The sequence below is a fragment of the Rhamphochromis longiceps genome, linkage group LG17, assembly GCF_057381845.1.
Source record: "Rhamphochromis longiceps isolate RC_006_pf linkage group LG17, R_longiceps_female_GT1.1, whole genome shotgun sequence".
NCBI classification, from domain to species: domain Eukaryota; kingdom Metazoa; phylum Chordata; class Actinopteri; order Cichliformes; family Cichlidae; genus Rhamphochromis; species Rhamphochromis longiceps.
Window position 1 is genome coordinate 32,659,941 of NC_140573.1, and position 21,559 is coordinate 32,681,499.

The following is a 21,559-nucleotide window of genomic DNA, read 5'->3' on the forward strand; positions in this document are numbered from 1 at the left end:
GCAAGTTATGCTCAACTCCACCGGTGGATTCTGACAGCGTGGAAAAGTGCGAAAACATCCACGATCACCAACGGATTTTGAAGGGCTGGACTGCTGCATGATGGAGAGGAGGACACCGCCACGGCCCTTCTGAGGGTGTTCGACTCTGACACTGACAACGAGGATTTCTTTGGTTTTGAAAGTGACAACGAAGGAGAGAAGCGGAGAGTGGATGACGAAGCCATCCTGAGCCTGTTCGTTTCCGACATTGGAGAAGAGGACTTTGGTGGTTTTAGAGCGCAGGAAGAAGAGAAAGATGGTGAATGACTGACTTTTCTTCTTGTTAAAGCCGTGTCACTGCACCTGAGCCTAAAAGGTAGTCCGAATCTATTTTTCTGGTGTGCTGTAGGTTACTGTTATGTACTACATGTGCAAATATGTACCCATAACTTATTTTTCAAAATATTAATAAAAGGGGTGTGTCTCCAAACAGCCATCTCTTTCCTGACAATTCCCTTTGTGCATATCCGGTTGTTCAGTGATGACGCGACGAATCCTACTTCCGGGTCTAAAGTAGTCTGCGTTTAATATGGCTTTTGTGTTGTTAACATGTTTAATGTTATGTATTTTCTTCTATTTGATCTCAAAAAGCTCCTAAAACAGTCAGTGATCACTGTTGACCTCCCTCGGCTTTTATTACCGCTAATCATTTATTTAAGCTCAGTTTTTAAAACCTTAGGATGTAACTACAGCCCAGCCCATGCAGCAGTATATGAATGACTAACCTCGTATTGTGGATGGATTATCTCAGTTGTTCTCCTGGCTGAAGTTTGGTCCTTTTACAGCATCCTGCCATGCGATTACATTTGTTCCTGACCACCGAGAACACTCACGGTAACTTTTATTGAGTGGAAAAAAAAGTTAGCTTGTTTATATTATGCTAACGTAGCTGTGTCGCTAGCGGTCACGCAGCACATCATTATATACCAGCTAGCCCAACTTCAGTAACCCTACAAACGTTACTGCTGTTTAGTTTTCTGTCTTCATTTATGCTGGAAGTAATAACAGAGCTGTACGTTTTAATTTGTTTCCAAAACCCCGCAGTCAGGACATGCTATATTGTATTTAGATAGAAGCTAGCGAGCTAACTCCCTGCTAACTTCTAACTCCGTTAAATGTCATAAATTCCGTTTTCATGGATGCCTGGATGTTAAACTCAATTGTTACACCTGGTAGAGCAGAACGCTGATCATTTTATTAAAGATGAAAGACTTTAGACAGTTTTTCAACTCTCAGTAATGCCACAGTGATCGTTTGATATATGGACCTGCAGCGGAGTTTAGACCCAGACACGGCTAGTGACGTCAGACTGAACAACCGGATTCTCTTACATATGATAAGTCAACATTGAAACACCTGCGGCTTTTAGTCAGGTGCGGCTAATGTATGTACAAAACAGGATTTTCCCCTGATTTTAGCTTGTGCGGCTAATATTCAGGTGCGCTTTGTAGTCCGGGAAATACGGTAATTTGTTTCATAAATCCCTCAGTCAGAACATGGTATATTATATTTAAATGGAAGCTAGCGAGCTAACTCCCTGCTAACTTCCAACTCCGTTAAATATTATAAATTCTGTTTTCATGGATGCCTGGATGTTAAACTTAATTGTTACACCTGGTAGAGCAGCCACACTGATCATTTTATTACAGATGAAAGAATTTAGACAGTTTTTCAACTCTCAGTGATGCCGCAGTGATCATTCCACTTAAGGACTTGCAGCAGAATTTGGGCCCAGACACGGCTAATGACGTCAGACTTAAAGACCAGGTATCCGGTTCTTAAAAATGATTAATATGCTTTTTGTGGCATTTTTGTTTGGTGGTGTGCTGTGTGATTTTTCTAATGTGAAATAGCATATCGACGGTGATGCAAATTTGGACTAGCAATAAAAAAAAGTATAAAATGAGTCACTTTTAGCTGGAAAAGGGGGTCCAACTTGTTACACTCATGCCCCGAATAACCTAATAATTATAGAGTCTTACAAACCTTCCATCAAATGGGTGAGCCATGCTAAAAAATTCAGTTGTCATGAAGAACTTTTGTGTGTGTGTGTGTGTGTGTGTGTGTGTGTGTGGGGGGGGGGGGGGGTGTCAGTCCTTGCCTCTTTGGGGAAAGAAGCCATGGTCTAAGACCACTTAACATTGCGGTACTTTACTTATATGCTTAACACAGAGGAAAGATGGTCAACAACATTGTCGGACATTACTCATAACAGGTAATGTACACACACAAGCTTTTTCCTTCACATCACAAAGGTGCATATTGTTTCTTCCGAATTCTTGCATGTAAGCATTTTCTTAGACTATCATAGGTCTCATGACTTTATGCAGGTAATAGGTCTGATCAGAGATCAACAACCTGTGACTGTGTTTTGGAAATTCTTTGAAGAAAACTATACGTTTGACATGACACATCTTCTTCCAATCTCATGCTTTATTTCAGGGTGGGATACAACCTAATCTAGGTAAGTCTTAACTAGAGACAATACTCTGCTGCCACTCAGCCAGTGAAAGGAAACACATCTTATCTTACTGCCTTTCTGCCTCCATTTTTGATGACTATTTCTCTTTCTGTCTGTTTCTTTTCAGGTACTTTTCTGCTTTCTTCCAACTCCCTCACCCTAAATGGCAGTTTAAATAAACAGAAAGATGTTGCCTTTAGGCATTGAGAGCCTTGGAAGAAAGAAGAACAAGAAAGTCAAGCAAGTACATTTACACTGAGTCAGATACACCGGAGGTCCACTCCTAGTTGGGTTTCCCTTTTCATTGGCCCTCACAGTGACCAATAAGAGTACAGGGGTGGAGCACTTCCTTTGAAGATGAGGGGGGCCTCCCATGTGGTTTGGTGTGTATGTGCGTGTGCATTCACAGTGTAAAGATGTACAGTTTTGTAAGCATGTTTTTGCGTGTATTATTGGAACAAATGTGCTTGCCAATACACGTGGGGCAACATATTTTTGTATGTGCCTCATAGTATATGCATAAGGCAAGTATGCATTATTTGTCTTATAAAGGGTTTGTGTGTTTGTGTGTGGATTGTGTACACTATGTGATATGGCACAGTGCCTATGGTTAAGGTTCAGTGATGGGGGGGGAATGAGTTTTACAGGGGCTCTGTGGTTCTGGGAAAAGTTTACTATATAAATCCAATTTTCAAAACCACAAGAGGAAATAGATCTTCTGTGTGCAGAAATTTAAATTTTCTTCCCACCGTAGTGTCATGATAGGGAACCATTAACTTATATAAGAATATTATTTTACTCTACACTATTTCATAGTAAACATACTAAATTATGGTTACTTTGCATCTAGTAAATTCTTTTGGACATTATGTATAAGAATTTCTGGAGTGGGATCACGCCTCTGTCTAACCACGCTCCTTCCGGTTCTTATCTGTATAGGTTCCACTATTTCTGCAAGCTGTTCATTCTCGTTTACGTACCCCACCCTCCCTCCCCTTTTCAATTCTTTAACTTCTTCACTTCTATTTAGTACACGGGGATCTGCCAGGCCGGGGAGCCGTTGCCAGTCCCCTTCGAGGCCTTTCCCAAACCGCAGCTCAATTCATGTCCAAGTATCACCTTTACCTACTAAAACGCTGTCAAACCTAAAATGAGGACGTGGGCCCAGCTAGTGAAATTGTTATTTATGGCTCACAATGAATACAAGAATATTCTTCGAGATCCACAAAACAGCCAAAATTCTGTTTTTCATTAAAATGTCATAGGAAATGTTTGATGAAATAACTTGAATATTTTTATTGTAGTAACTCTGGTAAACTTCTTCTTCTGTATCATCATGCCAAGTTTTTACTCGGCCACATTATTAGGTAGGCAAATATCTAATCAAGCAATCACATGACAGCAAATCAGTGCATTTAGGCTTGGAGACAACTTTCTGAATTAAAACTGAACATAGACCATGGAGAAGAAAGATGTTTTCACCATCCATTTTATTACACTTATCCTTATTAGGGCAATGGGAGGGGGCTGGAGCTACCTTAGGGTGAGAGGCAGGGTAAATCTAGGTACACAGACAACCATTCACATTTACACTTATGAGCAATTTGGAATTACCAATTACCCAGCCCCGCTAACAGAAAGGTGCCAGCAGTGGAGTCGAACTCAGGACCTTCTTTCAAACACTGCTGATCTGCTGGGATATTCAATAGTAATTCAAATAGCCACTCACTACAACCAAAGTATGCAGAAGAGCAGTTTTGAGCACACACCATGTTGAAACTTGAAGCAGATGGGCAGCAGCAGAAGTCCACACTGAGTAACATTCTTGTCAGCTAACAGGAACCAAGGCTACGATTCGCATAGACCAGGCTTGGCCAATTCCAGACCTCAAGGGCTGGTGTCCTGCAGGTTTTAGATATCACCCTGGGTCTACACACCTAAATCAAATGATTAGTTTAAATCAGCTGTGATGGATCAAGGACAAATGGAAAACCTGCAGGACTCTCGAGGCCTGGGTTTGGACATCACTGGTATAGACAAACCACCCAAACTGTACAACAGAAGACTGGAATAAACTGACTCGTCTGATGAGCCTCAGTTTCTGTTAGTGTAAACAAAATTCAAGCTTGATCCTGCAACAGTTCAGGCTGGTAGTGGCAGTGTAATGGTGTTTTAGTATTTTTTCAATAATTCTGCATGAAAAAAAGAAAAAAAATCTTGGTTCTTCATGATGAAGCTTGTCTCAGATCAGCTTTACAGCCTAAATGTGTGCAACTGTCCTAACCTCATCGAACTGCTTCTCCTAAACCTTGCTGCAAATAAGGACTTCTCTCCGTGTGTGAAACAACAGTTAAAAGAACTGTCTATCATTCAGTGTTAATAAATAAAGATAACTGCAGATTAAGAATGATAAAAGTGCAGTCAGTACATTTAGAGAGACATTACACTAAATGAACACACATGGTAAGTAAATCTGTATAGCCCACTCCAATGTTTTGGTTGTGGTGTGCGTCTATGTGTGTGTGTGTTTGTGTGTGTGTGTGTGTGGGTGTGTGTGTTTTGGCAGCACTCCCAAGGCTGATGTTGATAAAGTGCGACCACGAGTCCCCAAAGGAGAAAAAAATGGAAAAATGCCAGTGTACAGGCATATTTTTTCCCCATCTCGCTCTTTCCAATGCTGCATATTTTTTCTCACTTCCTCACTACCCACCCTGTGCTTCTCTCTCTTTCTGTGCTCTCTCTCCTAACTCTTACCAAGTTTCTGTCTCTCTCTCTCTCTCTCTCTTACACACACACTTAAACACAGAAAAGCTGCGGTACATGTGCTCATGGTGTTTTGACAGTCTTACAGTTCTGGGAATTGCCGAGTAGTTTCTCGGAGATCTACGCAGTCTGGATGAAAATGTACCAGAGGATGAAATCAAGCTTTGAGCACTAAAGTACACCACAGGCACTATTTTGATGAAAATCACAACATTATGACAGATAAACTGCCAACCACAGAAACATTTCAAGACTTTATATCCTGGGATTGGTAAACATCTGGATAAAGTGCAATGTAAAGTATATTCAAAAATACCGAGTAAAAACAGAGCTACTTTTTCCTCATTGGTGAAAGGACAGTTTGTTTTGGTTTGCGGCACTTGAACCGAAATGTCAGCATCAACAGCTTGCTCAAGAAACTGCAGCAGCACAGTTATGAGAAGCCACAGACCTCATATGAACAGTGTCAGTGAAAGCTATTTGCTACCAAAGCGCACCTTGCAAATTGCCGTCTCCATGCAGAAGGAACACATCCAGAACTTGTGGAGTGAAAGGAAAGGAAGAGGATGTAAACACAATGGCTACGCTAGCAGCAGTTGTGGTCAGAATGCAAGGAAGACACCTAAACATGTGACCTTTAAGAACGCTGTGTTTACATCCTTCAGAGTGCACCTACTCTACAACTTCTGGAGCGTTTCCATATGTTCACTGAGCCAGCAAACTGGCAAAACAGCGTGATAGCGACTGCTGCCAGGCTTTTACGATCATCCAAACATTTCTGTGTTCTGACCACCTCATCAAAAGCGGACAAATCTGAAACCAGCTTCACTTATTTTAAAGGTGTGTTGAAAGAGAGAGTAAGCAATGTGAGCCCTGCTTACTTTTGCACGGCAGCACATCTGGCAAAGGCCTGTGTGGTGTGGGTGTGCTGGCTCTTGGCTTTTGCAGAGCTACAAACATTTCAGTTCAGAAGATTGCTTTGTTCAGATTCATTGTCGGGTTTAAGATAATAAACAAGTGGTTACGTTTATGGAATTATGTTTTAAAAAGGACAGGCTATTAACAGCTTTCTCTTGGGTTGAAGTCCAATGCTGCAGGGCATTCACCCCCCCCCCCCATCCCCGGGCCTAAATAATGCCATTACTTATAAAAATAGGAACAGGTTTTGCTATTGTTATGATTTCCACATGATTTATTATGTATTTTGTGGCATGGCAACAAAACACACCACATTTATTCAATAACAGATAATTTCCACTAGAGGGTGTCAAAACCACAGTGTTTATTACTGCATAGCATTACAGCACTGGGTTTGTGGCTTGACCGTGGCCATGTCATGCTTTACCATGATCTATGCAATAGTTTTTGCCTGTGATAGATTATAATAGTAATATCATCCTGAGAGGAAGAGATGAGCCTGATGAAGATGGTTTATATATATAACCAACAAAAGATCATCACATTGAAGACTAACTGCTTCCTAAAAGCATTCGCTCAACACATTGCTCAGAGGTTTTGGTCCATATTGACATGATGTTATCACACAGCTGCTACTACAGGTAGCATACATGATACAAGCCAGGATCAAGCACCGCTTGCATGTTGTTTACATCAGCAGAAATATATCAGCAGAAATTGACACTCATCCAACCACTTAATATTTTTCAAATCTTCTGCTGTCCCAGTTTTGGTGGATTGTCCTTGCACACTGTAGCCTCGGCTTCCTTTTTTTTAGTTCACTCTGTGTGGTCTTCTGCTGCTGTAGCCTATCTGCTAGAGTTGGTCTCTGTCTCGAGACCACTTTTACGTGGTCTTGGTCTTGTCTTGGTCTCGGATCCCTCGGTCTTGGTCTTGGTCTCGCTGTCTCGGTCTTGCTGTCTCAGAGCGACATAGTGGTCGGGAGATTTGGAGTCAACAGTATCCATGACACACAGCATAACGTTCGATAATGTGTCATGCGCAAAAGCATCAGCTCTAAGAGCCGTGCTTAGAGAGTGCTTTGTAGTGAATCAGAAGAGTCGACTCCCATTGAGCGAGAGCCGGCTCCTCACTTCATTTCCTTTCGCTGCTCAGCTCTCACACAGTGGCTCAGCTATGCTCCAATTCCTCCATATTGTGGCCAATCACATGCGAGGATATAGGATAATATCATTATGTCAAAAACAGAGAGGGTGAGAGACGCGACAGTCAAGTGGAGCGTGCGTCTGTCCTCTCAGTAAGTGAGTGACTCAGTAGACAGCGGTGAGGAGGGCTGTGCGAGTGCATCGCAAAAACACATAAATATGCCTGACACCCGTAAACAAAGCAGCATCTGGCTGCAGTGTAAAGACTTTTAAGTCTCTGTCTCAGTCTTGGTCTCATCTCGACTTTGTCTTGGTCTTGACTCCGACTGTCTTGGTCTTGGTTTAGGCAGTCTTGACTACTGTCTGCTTCAAGGTTCAACATTGTGTGAGTGTTCAGAGATGCTCTTCCGCATACCGTGGTTGTAACGAGTGGTTATTTGAGTTACTGTTGCCTTTCTGTAAGTCACTACCATGTAACTTGCTGGTTGCATTAAAGGCCATTTAAACCTAATGAAAGGCCTTGTGAGTGTGTCTATAAAGTCAGATACTTGCTATAACCCTTCTTAATGCACATGTATATGGAATATACATGGCTTAAAAGCTGAAATTAATATCAGTCGCAATTGGTTGGTGATTATAAAAACAGACGCGGCGCAAACAGAGGAGCTGAAGTGTTAACAATTGCTGCACATGTACAATGTCAGCGCTGTTTATTTTGGAGCAGCAAAGCACATTAAAGCACAGTGAGGTCATGAGGTGCAATGTGCCCTTAGTGTGAATATGACTGACTTCATTTATGTGATCTATGTCTTCCCTAAGTGCATTTCTCTTTCTATGCAGGCTGAAGAAAAACAGATTTATGGTACACATGCATACACACAGCCATCCATTTGCGAACAGAGCACTTTAGTATATAGATAAGTCTTATGTAATCCAATATGTGCATCTGCAGTCTGTGTTCTATAGCAGGACAATTAGATCTAGAAAATTTTAGCCCTTTATATGTGCTGTGAGTCATACAGTAACGTAATGATGCCTCATGTTTTCATTTCTTCTCGTCTCACTGCACACGTTCACTATTGCTACCTTTATAAAGATGGTAATGCACATTCTAAGCTCTCCAAATAGGGTAATAGTGTAATTAACCATACATCAACACACATGCACACAATTTCAATTTATGAAACATGAGCCACAAACTGCCTAATGCACTTCTTCTCTTGCAGTTCTCAAACAGTTAATTTGTCTGTTAATAGATTGCATAGAGGAGTATCAGATGAACTCAATATACCAACTTTCCCACTCATCATATCTCTGGTTTTCCTTTGGTTGCAAATATTGAATATGATAAATAATATAATAGATTATTCTGTAACCGTATCCTTGGTCTGTACTGCCCTCTTGTGGCCAGTTACTTGTTAGAGAAAATGATGTTCAGTACAGTATTTGTCTTAGCTCTTTATATTTGTTGATTAATTGTTTGGGGGTGAGATGAGTGTTTGAACGCTACTGAGTTATATTTTTAATAATTTCTGATAACTTTAAAAAAAGATCATTTTAAGGAATCCAATTCAGTGTTAAGATAAGATAAGATAACCTTTATTAGTCCCACACTTGGGAAATTTGTTTGTTTAAATAGTGTTGTTTAAATAGCACCAATTCATGACAACAGTTATCTGAAAACGTTTTGTATTACAAGGTAAGATCCCTGCTGCATTATAATGGATGGAATGAGTTTAAATGTAGTTTGTAAAAAGCATGGCTTGGTATTTAGTAACCAAATGACTGAATATTTGGGACTGCATTTTGCCATCAGTATCTTACACTCTTATACTTCTACTTACTTGAAAAGAAGTGTGTGGATACAATTGTAAGATAACCCACTTGAAATCTGTGTCTCTCTATTGCAGGGTGGTTCAGCCTCCAACCTGAACATGAACCTGTATGCTACTAAGAAAACAGCAGCTGAAGGCATGCTGGACATCGCCTTGTTCCTGGCTAACATTACACACATGAAGACAGTCATTGAACAGGGTGCAGGCTACAGGTACAATATATGTACATATGAAGAAGGCAAAACCGTAACTGTTTACCTGTGAGCTGTTTCTCAATGATCACATTTATGTTTGCCAAAAATATTATCTATTCATTATCCTTTTGTTTGCATTGCATTTCCTTTTCGTTTCTAGGTATTACGCCGCTGTTCTGACGCTCATTTCCTTTTCCCTGGCTCTTCAGATAGTGGCTGGAATCCTGATCATCATAATCGGTAGGCATTATAGATTTAGGCTGGACATCTTCTGACTCAGAAATCCATCTTCCATGTTTTTAACCCATCATATTAACACACTAATTTACTGACACTTGTTTGTAGTCAAATACAGCTAGTGCAGGTTTAAAGGTAGTGGCTTTAGGTATAAAATCCATAAGCAATCTAATGCATTTTATATGCAAGAACTACAGAAACACGATGGTTCCCTGCACTTTATGCTCTCGTTTTGTTGCTATTTTTGGTATGTGTTTGTATATGTGCATTGCAGCCCGGCGAGACCTCAATGAAGAAGCCAACCAGAAGCGCCTGGACAGCCTGAACAACACCCTAACCATCACCATCTTCCTCGTCTTTGTCACCAACATCTTCATCACTGTCTTCGGGATGGAACGCACTGGCCTCTTTGCCAGGATGCATTTCTGACTGTGTAACGTAGGCAATGGTTCTAGTATGTACACCTGTTTAGAAAGTAAGAACAGATTCTGACCCACATAACTAGGTTGTGGTCACACAAGCACACAATCATAACACATGCCAGTGTAACCTATTGTCCAACTCACTAACTAATCAACTATATTACTATTGTATTGTTTAGTTCAGTATGGATGGATTGGGCCAGCGGACCAACTAGATGTGTGTGTCTGTCTCTGTTTTTTCTGTCTGCATGGTTGTGTTCTGGTTATGTGTGTGTGCAATGTATGTATGCATTTTCCATTTGTGTGTATGTGTGAGTGCAGCTCGACTGGAGCTGACCCGCCTCCCTTCTTGTCAGCGGTGCTTGAACTTCTTGAACAATCTAATTACCGGCATCATCTGCCTCACTTTCATTATCAACATTATTAAATCGGCCTTTGGGACACAGCGCAGCTGCTTGCTGCGATGGTTATTTCAGCGCTTTATTCTATGAGACAGATTAAGCAGACAAATGTATGTACATTGATAAACATAAACATTTGATTAATGTTGCTGATGAAATGTTGAACTTTGCACACACCAAATTTGGCCACAAAGTAGTCCCCTTTAACATTCATTCATCCACAGCCACTGAACAAACAGCTATTACTGTAGCATAATAGCTGTTTGTTCAGTAGCTGTGGATGAATGAATGTTTTTAAAAGGTATACACACTTTACAGTCAAAGATTGCTTCAACATTCAGTCTTAGAGCTAAGTGGGAGCAAGCTCTCAGTCATGCCAGTAAAGTTAAGTTGATTTTTAAATATACTCATTAGCTTACTTGCTAGCAGTGAGCAGCTTCTGTTCGAAGGAGCAGGGCTAACTTTTCCCTCCTGCGCAATCTTTGAGCTCTATCCTTTGCGGTTTACCATTATAAAACACACAGATTTATGGTATATATATTAAAATAAGCTGCTTGCACAGACTATATATAAAAGGTGGGTGTAAAAAACCTAAGTGACTTATTTGTTAGACAAAAATAAGTTGAGAAAGTGGAGCACTAAGATGCTAGCCAATGTGAGCAAGTTTGGCTAGCTAGCTGGTTCTGTAAGCCCAGTCTTTTTTTTACATTTTTCCTGTGATCGATAATTTCCTGATAGTCACGGACTGCTCTCTAAGACTATGTGACTGAGAGCTTATTCATTCGACCCTACCTTGTCACACTTTCAAAATGGAGACAAATGACATCACATGGTTTGCTGTTAAGTTCAATGCAAAACCTCAGTAGAGCCCAAACATTATTTTGTTACCAGGACGTACATTGGGCATTTTAACAAGGAAGTCTTACAGGACTGGTGTACTTTTTGAGCTAGCGTCACAGTGCCAGTTTCTGCAATGGGCACAACACAGAGCTTGCTCATCAATCCAAACTTTGGTTTAATCCTGTTCAGTTTTTATGTTTTACAGTGAAATCTGAACCAGTCAAACTCACATAGACTACAAAGAGGATGGAGGGCAGCATGAGTGATGAGCCAACAATATTGCCGTTGTTTGGATTACTGAACGTTTGTATGTATGGGTTAACTGTGAGAGTGGTGGTTGTGTTTGAAATGTTTGAAATTGTGTGTTTGTGTGTCTGTCTGTGTGCATGTGTGTGCATGTTGCAGCCCGCAGGGACCTTAACGTGGTGTCCAATCAGAAACGACTCGACTACCTGAACAACGTTGCTACAGGCATCATCTTCGCCACCACAGTGATTAACTTCTTCATCAGCTTCTTCGGCTCCAAGAGGACCGGATTCTTCCGCTGGCTGTTGGCTCGACTCCACTTTTGAGACACACAAAACTATGAAAATATATCCAAGTCATGCACAGACCCACCAACATGCTTTGCAGCAGTATTTCATCTGTGCAGTAGCATGACACATTGGCCTAAGACAAAGTTGGAAAACAATCCCATGTGTTCAAACATTGCATCTTAATTCCTATTCAGACACTTGTCAAATTTCTCACACTGTAATCGAACTAAAATATTTTTAACTTTAACCAGCTGTCATTTAAACATGCATGGTTTTATTTGCTCCAATGACATGCTTGTGCAAATATTGTACTTTTTTATTGTAGATGTCTCTACTTTTTCTGTGCATTTTACATGTATTCTTCCCTTCTTTTATGTGCCTAATCGGTAAAAGTGTAAAGCTTGTTTTGATTTTAAATATACATCTTATTTTAAAACATCTTTGACATCAGAAAAATAGAAAAAAAAAAATGAAATGGATAAATATCTTTGTGAATAAAAAGCTAAATAAAACGAGTGATTATAAAGAAAGCTATACTTGGCTTATTGTATTTTTACTGAACATTGTTATTTTGGGCCTGCATCTATACTATTCTTTTGGCAGATTAAAAATATATATAAGGCATTTTGGTCAAAAGAAATGTGTCATCATCTGGTCTCATGCCTGTTTTTCCTCTATTGTGTTTGTGTGCGTGTGTGTGCGACACAGGCCGTCGGAACCTGAACAATTCCACTCTACAAAAGCGTCTGGACTACCTGAACAACATAACCACCATTATAGTCTTCATCACCTCAGGCATCAATTTGTTCATCAGTACCTTTGCCATGAAGAGCACTGGATACTTCCCGTGGCTTATGATGCGCATTCACTGATATACACATGCACATGTGTAAACTATTGCACTTTTAGAGTTGCGCCACCATAAAAGCATGCTTGCAACAGCTTAAAATGTACGTTTGTTCATACTAGAGAGTTTTTCATGCAGGTTTTGGGCATTTCATGGGTAACTGACTGCGCACACATCCATTTTAACAGATTTGTATGCATTCCTTACATGTAACATGTATAGTCCCCAGTTTGTTGAGCTCTAACTCTAGCAGAACACACAAGACTCATTCTTCTTTGTCATGTTTCTAAACAGTGAAATCAAAATATGTGAAAACAATTTCCCTCTCAGTGACTTACACTAAAGATCACACTTTATTTGAATGCAATAAAAGCTCTAATTTACTGTTTGGGCTCTTTTTTTCCACAATGCCTTCATCTAATGGGGCCAGCTAGTGACCAGACGGGGGAAATGGACAAGGGAATATATTTCCAGATGTTATCAGATATGTAAAACAGGTTTATGGAGCTTTCTTAAGAAGATAATAAAGTCTGATTATATGTGTGCAATACTAGCACGGCAGGTGTTTCTTGGTTTTAGTAACTTTTTCCAGGAAAAGGTGACCGGAAGCTATCTTCTTCTTGCCCTTATTCTTCTTGTTTCAGTTCTTCCCTTTAGGAGCAGATCATCTGCTTCCATATTACCCTATGCCTTGCACACTCCTCTCTCTATCAGCTTTTTGCATCCCTTTCACCACATCTATGAATTTTCTCTATGGTATTCCTTTTTCTCCTGCCTGGCAGCTCCATGTTAAAGATCCTTTGCCTAATATAGCAAAGATATCTCCTCTGCACATTTCCAAACCATCTCTACCTTTTGTCCAGACCGCTCAACTTGAGCTGTCCCTCTGATATACTCATGTCTAATTTTGTCAACCCTGGTCACTCCCAAAGTGGCCATGTATCTTCTACTCTGCTACCTCCAGCCCCACCTCCTGTCTTTTTGTAAATCCCGTTGTCTCTAAACAATAGTTACCTTTCACTCTTGCTGCTATCCTTCTGTCACAAATCACCCCAACAGTCATCACCATCCACTACACCCTAGTTGCTCTCATTTCTTCACCTCTTTTGTGCATTGTCCATTGCTTTGGTAGGTTGACCACAGGGTTTTAAACTCATCTATCATTCCCCAGAAATTTAATTATTTGCAAGACTCTCCAGAAGTTGGCTGCAGCTCAGCCGAGCTGGTAATGGACAGAAGATGAGATGAGAAAGTGAGACAGGAGGTGGTGGAAATGGGAGTACAGTACACAAAAAGGAGAACAACAGTAAGATGGTTCACTCTCAGAGAAGGCTGTTTAATTTACTGGCTATCAAAAGAAAATTGAAAGGGAGAATATGGACTGATTTTGAAATGGCCCAGATTCAGGGGAAGTCACAGGTGCTATTGGATCATTGTTATCTCCCTGTAAGGACTGTCCACCCTAATGGAGTCAACTTGCATGTAAGCCTGATTAATGATGTAAAAAGGTATCATCTCAGGAAAAAGCACAATGGTGCCAGCAACTCAAATGATTGAAAATGTTGTAGGAGTAATAAGGCAAAATGCCTCAAAGTCACCCCTGATGGTGAAAAATGACAATTGCTATCTAAAACTGCTTTCTAAAGTACCTGATATCTGAATTGCAAAACTTTGGGGGCACGTTTGCACTGTGCAAAGGCATCCAATGATGTCGTGGAGAACAGAAATATGGAAAATGTGACAGAAGCAAGGCTCAAGTTGCTGGAACCACTGAGGGCAGTGCTCCTCATCGAGGTAAGAGAGCAGCCAGTAGAACTGTCAACGATACTCTTTACTTTTTTAGAATAAATAAAAAACCTGAAATTAGTTTTTGGCACCATAAGTCTGTAGCCTATAGATTAACAACCAATCTCAAAATACTTGATGATCAGTCAGGCTGACAGTTTACACAGTGTGTGCAGTGTCTGATCATTTCAGTTTGTGATTTTCTACAGGAATTTTTTGCTGTATCACTGTTTTAGTCAGTTCAAGTGTGAATCTGCAGTGACACCATCTTATAAACAATTATGTTGGTCAGTTCAACAAGAATGCCTCTTTCATTTGACTGTACCCGTGCTAGGCATCCGGCATAAAATCTTTATCTTTGCCAAATAAAGCAGATGAAGGTGGTCAACTTGGCTCTGGCAATTTTGGCAGGTGCTACCGTTATTGAAATCTTCCCCTTCTGAATATCATTTTTTAATGCTGTTAGTTACAATGTAAATGTAGTCATGCTTTAAAATGTTTGTTTTTTAAAACCAAAATCATCCTGTGATTTATCTGTCTGCATGACTTCAACGATCCTGTCTATACTCCATATGGACACAACTACAAGATTTGTATCACAGAGTTCTGACACAGCAGTGATGTGACAAGTCTTCCCTCTGCAATTATCCCACTAGACAGGAAAGCCGGGCTTGAGAATGTAACATCAGAAAGAAAAGAATTAGAATAGACTAAATCCAGGGATGTGTAGGCACAGCACTGGTTTATCCCTGGAGTTCGGTTTATTTTTTATGCTTGAGTTACTCGTATGTCAGTGTTAGCTTAACAAAGAAAAACAAAACACACAAAACACACACACACACACACACACACACATACACACACACACACACACACACACGCACACACACAAAACCCTTCAACACAAGGACTGGACTGAAAAACATTTTAAAACTATTGCTCAAGACCACTTTTAAAAAATTCCTAAGAAAGTCTGTCTCTTTAGAAGTAAAATATAAAGAAATTAGGGGTTGTTATGCAAAAATAAATAAATAAACAATTTTCTTTTTAAAAAAAAACAACCCTATTTCCTTCGGAGACTGCGCATTAACTGATGGATGATGAAATGGGAAATGAAACTGCACGCCTAATGTGAAAAAGCTGCATTTTGTTTTAAACCTCAACGCTACATTTGGGCAGGTAAGCTTTGACATTTTTTTTATCTTGTGTAATTTCTTTTAAAACACTCCGCAAAGATAGTTGAAACGCCGACGTGATACGGTCAAAACTGGGCGAGGTACGACGGCAGAAATGTGAACCCATCCCCGGACTTTGACGTTGTTTCCGCGTAGAGCTGAGCTCTTAGACGGTCTCTGATAAAGTTAGAAATATAGATTTCTTTTATGCTCTTCTTCTTCTTTTTTTTTGGCAACTAGTATAGTTAGGTCATGGTTGTGAACAAACGTCCACACAACGTCGTCTTTTCGACGTACACAGCCTCGTGTTAGCGATGTGCCAAACGCTAATCCGCAAAGTCAGTCAACTTCAACAAATCTCAGGGTTTTGTGGTTGTGCTTTATGAATGTGTGTGTGTGTGTGCAGTAAGTCACAAGCAGAACACTTTGCTAAAGCTAGTACGATAGGCAAAGAGCAGCAAACTTATTTTTTAAAAACTGTTTGTCTTTTAATAACATGTAACTTTGACTTTCCGGATCTCCACCATGGGATAAGTTCCGTATTTTGCCAGCATAGACTAGAATAGGTTGCTACTTGCCTTGATTTTGTTCTTAAAGTTTCAGTGGAGAAATAATGAATGTGCATATAAGCATATCTTACAACTTACAACATCTTTGTTTACTGGCTTTGACCCTATTTCTATTTATGTCTTACACATCAAGCTCTTTTTTCTTCCATGAATAACCTGTTTTAAGCAGAGATAATTCTCAAATGAAATATCAAAACAAAACAAACCACATTTACAATCTGATAATACCAGAAGTATCACTTATACATGCACTGGCCAATACATTAGTTACACATTACTGGGCTGGGTTAGCAGCAATGCTCAGGTAGGCTGTGGCGTTTAAATGATGCTCAGTTGGCATTAAGGTGCCCGAAGTGTGACAAGAAAATATCCCCCACACCATTATCCAGCCATCATCAGCCTGAGCTTGATGCAAGACAGCATGGATCCATGCCTTCATGTTGTATATACCAAGACACATCTTCCAATCTTCTGTTGTTCAATTTTGATGAGCATATGTGAATGGCAGCCCAGTTTCCCATTCTTTGTAAATGGGAGTAACGCCTAGTATGGTCTTCTGCTGCTGTAGCCCATCTGCTACAGGGTTCAAGATGCTCTTCCAAGTGCCTTGGCTGTGTAGCCACTGTATAGCATCAACAAGGAATTATCACCCAGAAAACTGGCTTCCTCAGGATATTTCGTCTTTTTCAGACCATTCTCTGTAAACCCTAGAGATGGTCGTGCAGGAAAATCTCAGCAAATCAGCTGTTTGTAAAATACTCAAACCAACCCTTCTGGTACAAACAACCATACCACATTCAAAGTCACTTAAATCACCTTTAATTTTCATTCTGATGCTCAGTTTGAACTTCAGCAGCTCATCTTGACCATGTTGATATGCTTAAATGCACTGAGCTTCCTCCATGTGATTGTCTGATCAGATATTTGCATTAATGAGCAGTTTGAATGGGTGTCCCTAATGAAGTGGCTGGTGAGTGTATGTAGCATATTGTAGTAATTCAGTAAATGTCTTAATTAAATTTTTTGGTTTTGGTTTTATATAAGACGGTGCTATAATGTTTAAAGTTACTACTAAAGTGTAGAAGAGCTGACCTGTTGATTTTTGTTTTTACAAATAAGGAATTTAACAAAAAAACCCAAATAATTATATGATATCCAGAATGTTGTTTTCAGTTGTGTTTTCACTAAAGTAAAATATTAGGTCAAACAGATTAATCTCAGCGTTGCTAGCCATATATATGTATAAGTTTTACCTTGAAAGACACTTTTTTATATACAATTTAATGTTTTGTCTATTTGAAATTCTAAGTCGTCTTCATTCTTTGTTCGTTTGTTTTTTAGTCATGGCCTCAGCCAGCAGCTTGCTGTGTGAGGAACAGTTCCTCTGTTCAATCTGCCTTAACACATTTACTGATCCTGTCACTACTCCATGTGGACACAACTACTGCAAGACTTGTATCACAGAGTACTGGGACAGCAGTGATGTAACGCAATGTCCCCTCTGCAAGAAGAGGTTCCGCCGCAGACCTCAGCTTCAGGTCAACACAGAGTTCAGAGATATGATGGAGTGCTTCAACAGCATGAGAGTAAAGGATGGAGAGGTTCTTGCTAAACCGGGGGAGGTGCCCTGTGATGTCTGTATCGGACCAAAGCGAAAGGCCCACAAGACGTGCCTGGTGTGTTTGACCTCATATTGCCAGGCCGACCTGGAGCCTCATCAGAGAGTTGCAAGCCTAAAGAAGCACAAGCTGATCGACCCCGTATCAAACCTGAAGGGCAGGGTGTGTCAGAAGCATGACAAGATGTTGGAGCTCTTCTGCTGCACAGATCAGGTGTGTATTTGTTTCATGTGCTTGAAAGACGACCACGTGACACACGTAACCATCCCCTCCGAACGTGCTTTCAGAGAGGGGAAAGCCCGGCTTGAGAGCTTAACATCAGAAATGAAAGCAATGGAAAAGACCAAATCCAGTCATGTGAAGGAAGCCAAACGCTCGGCTCGGCAAAACAAGGACGAATCAGAACGAGAGGTAGCAGATATTGCTGTGGTTTTAGGAGCTCTGGTGGCCTCTCTGCTAAAAAACCAGGACGAGCTAATTAAGCTAATCCAAGAGAAGCACAAAGCAGTAGAAACACAAGCTGAAACCCACATAGCTCTGCTGGAAGAAGAAGTAGATGAGTTAAGAAGGGGGATAGCTGAACTGGAAGAGTTTTTACAGACAGAAGACCATCTCCATTTCCTGCACAGCTGCTCGTCCCTCCACTACGTTGCATTCAATAAGGACGTATTTAAACCTCTGTCCCACGGTGTGCCTCCTTTTACAGACAGCCTTTCTAAAATGAGTCAACAGATATATTTGGGGATGGTGAAGAAGTACAGTGCTCAGATAGAAAAGATACTCAGTAAAGAAGTGGGCATGCTTGTTTATGAGCTCAATTCGTCTGATGGCTGTGATGCTGCTGAACAGGCTGCTACAGCAGAACCACTAATGAGAGACAATTTTATTGAAGGAGAAGGGATATCAAGAGAATATGATTTTGAAGAGGAGTGGAGACCACCTCGGGACAAGCTAATGATGATCCAGCTGTGTAATTCGATGACTCTAACTTTTGATCCCCATGTAGCCCATCCAATACTCAAGGTGTACGAGGGTGGCAAAAAACTAACACTTAATATACGTTTACGGCCTTACTCTCCTCTTTTTGAGCGACCATTTTTAAATCAACCCTATGTCCTTGCGACTGAAGGATTCTCCTCAGGCAGATTCTACTATGAGGTTTGTGTCAGCAAGAGTAAAGTCTGGACTTTAGGAGTGGTCAAAGAGTCTGTGAACAAGCACATGGGTTTTCCTCCCACCCCCAAAGATGGAGCCTGGACATTAAGCGCACGGTACACTGGATGGGATGTGCAATATTTTGCCTGTGATTCCGAGATTCTTCTTTTGCATGTGAGACAGACACCCAAAACAGTTGGTGTGTTTGTCGATTACGAGAAAGGAGAGGTCTCGTTCTATGACGTGGATACCAGAACCCTGATGTACTCCTTCACAGGATGTACCTTCACTGAGAAACCATCAACATTAAAAGCTCTTCTGTATTATCTGCTTGGCTTTCCTTTAAGTAACAGGTGCAAGCTGTATCCTATTTTTGGAATCTTTCCGATAGGTAATAATTTTGCCAACCAAATATCCATCACAACTTAACTGTGGACCTCACAACTTAAAGTGCCACGTGTCATTAAGTTGTTATCACTGAGGAAGAGGCTACGTGCTTTTGAATACATAGTGCTAAACATGTTCTGCAGCCAAGACCTCATAACAATTTAGAAGCAGCAGACGTAGTAGTATGACATAGTAACGGAGGACGGATTCATGTACAAAGTAGTTATAAACATAAATGGTTGCATTACCTGTATTTAGCCAGTAGGTAGCACCATTGTTTAGCCATTGTGCTGATGTGCTGCCTTACAAATAAAGGGCCTTGAGGGTGGCATCATGGGAAATTAACTGCATTTATAGTCAAAAATGCTTATATACATATTTTATGCACATGTTAGTTTTGGACTCATTGTCTACAATTTTGCTTTTGACATCACTGACTGTCAACATTTTTACTGTCTTGTGTAATTCAGTCAACAATTTTACTTTTCTTTCAACTTATCATCAGTGCATCCAAAAGCAGAGCTGAAGGTTCTGAGTTTTCTGTACAGAGTTTACATGTTCTTCCAGTGAGTGTGTGGGTTTCCCGATGGACTGACGACCTCTCTGAAGTATAACCTCTCCCTTTACAGCTGAGAGCATTTATGAAAATGACTAGATGGATTTACAAAATGCCAAAAACCATCATCTGACGACAAGCTGGGTTTTTGGGGGGGGGGTTTTGTATCTTGTGTTATACTGCTATTAAAAATGTATATCTTAGAAATTTCTTCTGGACCTTTGTTTTCTGTAACTTCAGATTATATTCACCTATGCCTTGTTTATGAATGCCCAACACATGGAGAATGTTAAAAAAAAAACTTTAAAAATGCTCACAGTTGAAGTTTGCAAACACAGTTTACAAAACCGTGTTGGTCCACCTCTCTCAGGGGGAACTTTAGCCAGCAGACTATTTATACCTTAGTTGTCTGACTGACTGGCGCCGAGGGAACTGGGACACTGTAAATGTGTGTCTGTGTGCATGCGTACTTACTTAGCATCTAGTTGGAAATATTTCTTTAGGATCAGGTGTTAATAGTGCATTAGAGAGACAGATAATGCAATACACTGACTGGTCACCTTTTGCCTGCAGAACTGACTTAATTCTTGGTGGCATACATTCAAAAAGGCGCTGGAAACTTTAATCGGAGGTTTTGGTCCATATTCTGACCCTAACATGTGAGTGTCAGAGCAGAAATCAAGATGCCGAGCTGACAGTAGTGGCAAACAGTGTGGCCTTCTGCTGCCTTAGCCCATCTTCTTCAAGCATTCGGAGATGCTCTTCTGCACACCTTTTTTGTAATGTTAGCCTGAAGCAATCTGGCCATTGTCATTTGACCTCCAGCATTTACAAGGCATTTTTACCTAAATGACTTCTGCTCTCTTGATATTTTCTCCTTTTTGAACCAATCTCTGAAAACCTTAAAGATTGTTGTTTAAAAATTTCTAGTAGATCAACAGTTTGTGAAATACTTCCACAACCATGCCACATTCAAAGTCGCTTAAATCACTTGTCTTCCTGATTCTTAGTTTGAACTTTGTCTAAAAGCCTCAATGATTTGCTGCCAATGTGATTGACTGATTAGATATTTGAATTAGCAAGCAGTTGAACTGGTGCATCTAACGAAGTGGCCAGTGAATGTAGAGCAAGAAGATGAGGATAACCTTATGGGAAATCTGCAAACATACTGTATGCATGCTGTATTCCAGTCATTTACTCATCAAGCAGCTACCTCCAGGAGTGCCATAAATCTGAAGTATAACTTACGAGCATCACACTAAAAAGCTGACAGGCCCATTCAGTAAAAGCACAGAAATAAATTAGTAAAATTGATCTTACTACAAATCAAATGTGCTGACTGTCATATGGTATGGAATAAAGAATAACGCAAGACCGACGTAGCTACATTTTTTTGTTGAGAATTTTTGTCACGGCGTGGTGCGCCGGTGTGTTTTTTGAAACAGGACCCAAAAGCAGATGTGGACGAGGTGTTGCAGGTTTAAACAGAAAGCGATCCTTTATTTGGATGATTGCAGGGGTTAAACAAGGAACCCTAAGCAAACTAAATAACACTAAGAAACAAATACTATGAAGTTCTATGACTATGGTGGGGATAACAGACGCCCCGACAATGACATTCAGAAAACAGAGGACTTAAATACACACATGAGGTGATCAGGGGAAGTGGAGACAC

The 21,559-nt window shown here is 40.4% G+C and overlaps 2 protein-coding genes across 5 annotated transcripts in view; both read left to right on the plus strand.

The window, feature by feature from the left end:
- The window catches only part of LOC146649998 (ninjurin-2-like), a 41,596-nt gene extending 28,658 nt beyond the window's left edge, over positions 1 to 12,938 (plus strand). The window contains exons 2-4 of one of the 4 annotated variants that reach the window (XM_085387444.1): positions 9,237 to 9,373; positions 9,516 to 9,595; positions 12,500 to 12,938. In XM_085387444.1, coding sequence (XP_085243570.1) covers positions 9,237 to 9,373; positions 9,516 to 9,595; positions 12,500 to 12,663 — 381 coding nt within the window. In that variant the 3' untranslated portion in view covers positions 12,664 to 12,938. Of the gene's footprint in view, positions 1 to 9,236; positions 9,374 to 9,515; positions 9,596 to 9,866; positions 10,583 to 11,660; positions 12,264 to 12,499 lie in introns of those variants that run through there. The other 3 variants (XM_085387443.1, XM_085387447.1, XM_085387445.1) reach the window with 3 other exon arrangements.
- Positions 12,939 to 15,419: 2,481 nt separating this feature from the next.
- On the plus strand, positions 15,420 to 20,036 carry LOC146649999 (E3 ubiquitin-protein ligase TRIM39-like). The gene is made up of 2 exons (XM_085387659.1): positions 15,420 to 15,602; positions 17,509 to 20,036. Exon 2 carries the CDS (start codon positions 17,511 to 17,513, stop codon positions 19,368 to 19,370), a length of 1,860 nt encoding a protein of 619 aa, XP_085243785.1. The 5' UTR covers positions 15,420 to 15,602; positions 17,509 to 17,510; the 3' UTR covers positions 19,371 to 20,036.
- The last annotated feature ends 1,523 nt before the right edge of the window (positions 20,037 to 21,559 follow it).

What these genes read in the sequence shown, in the direction of transcription:
- LOC146649999 (XM_085387659.1), top strand. Translation starts at nt 17,511, where the DNA reads ATGGCCTCAGCCAGCAGCTTGCTGTGTGAGGAACAGTTCCTCTGTTCA.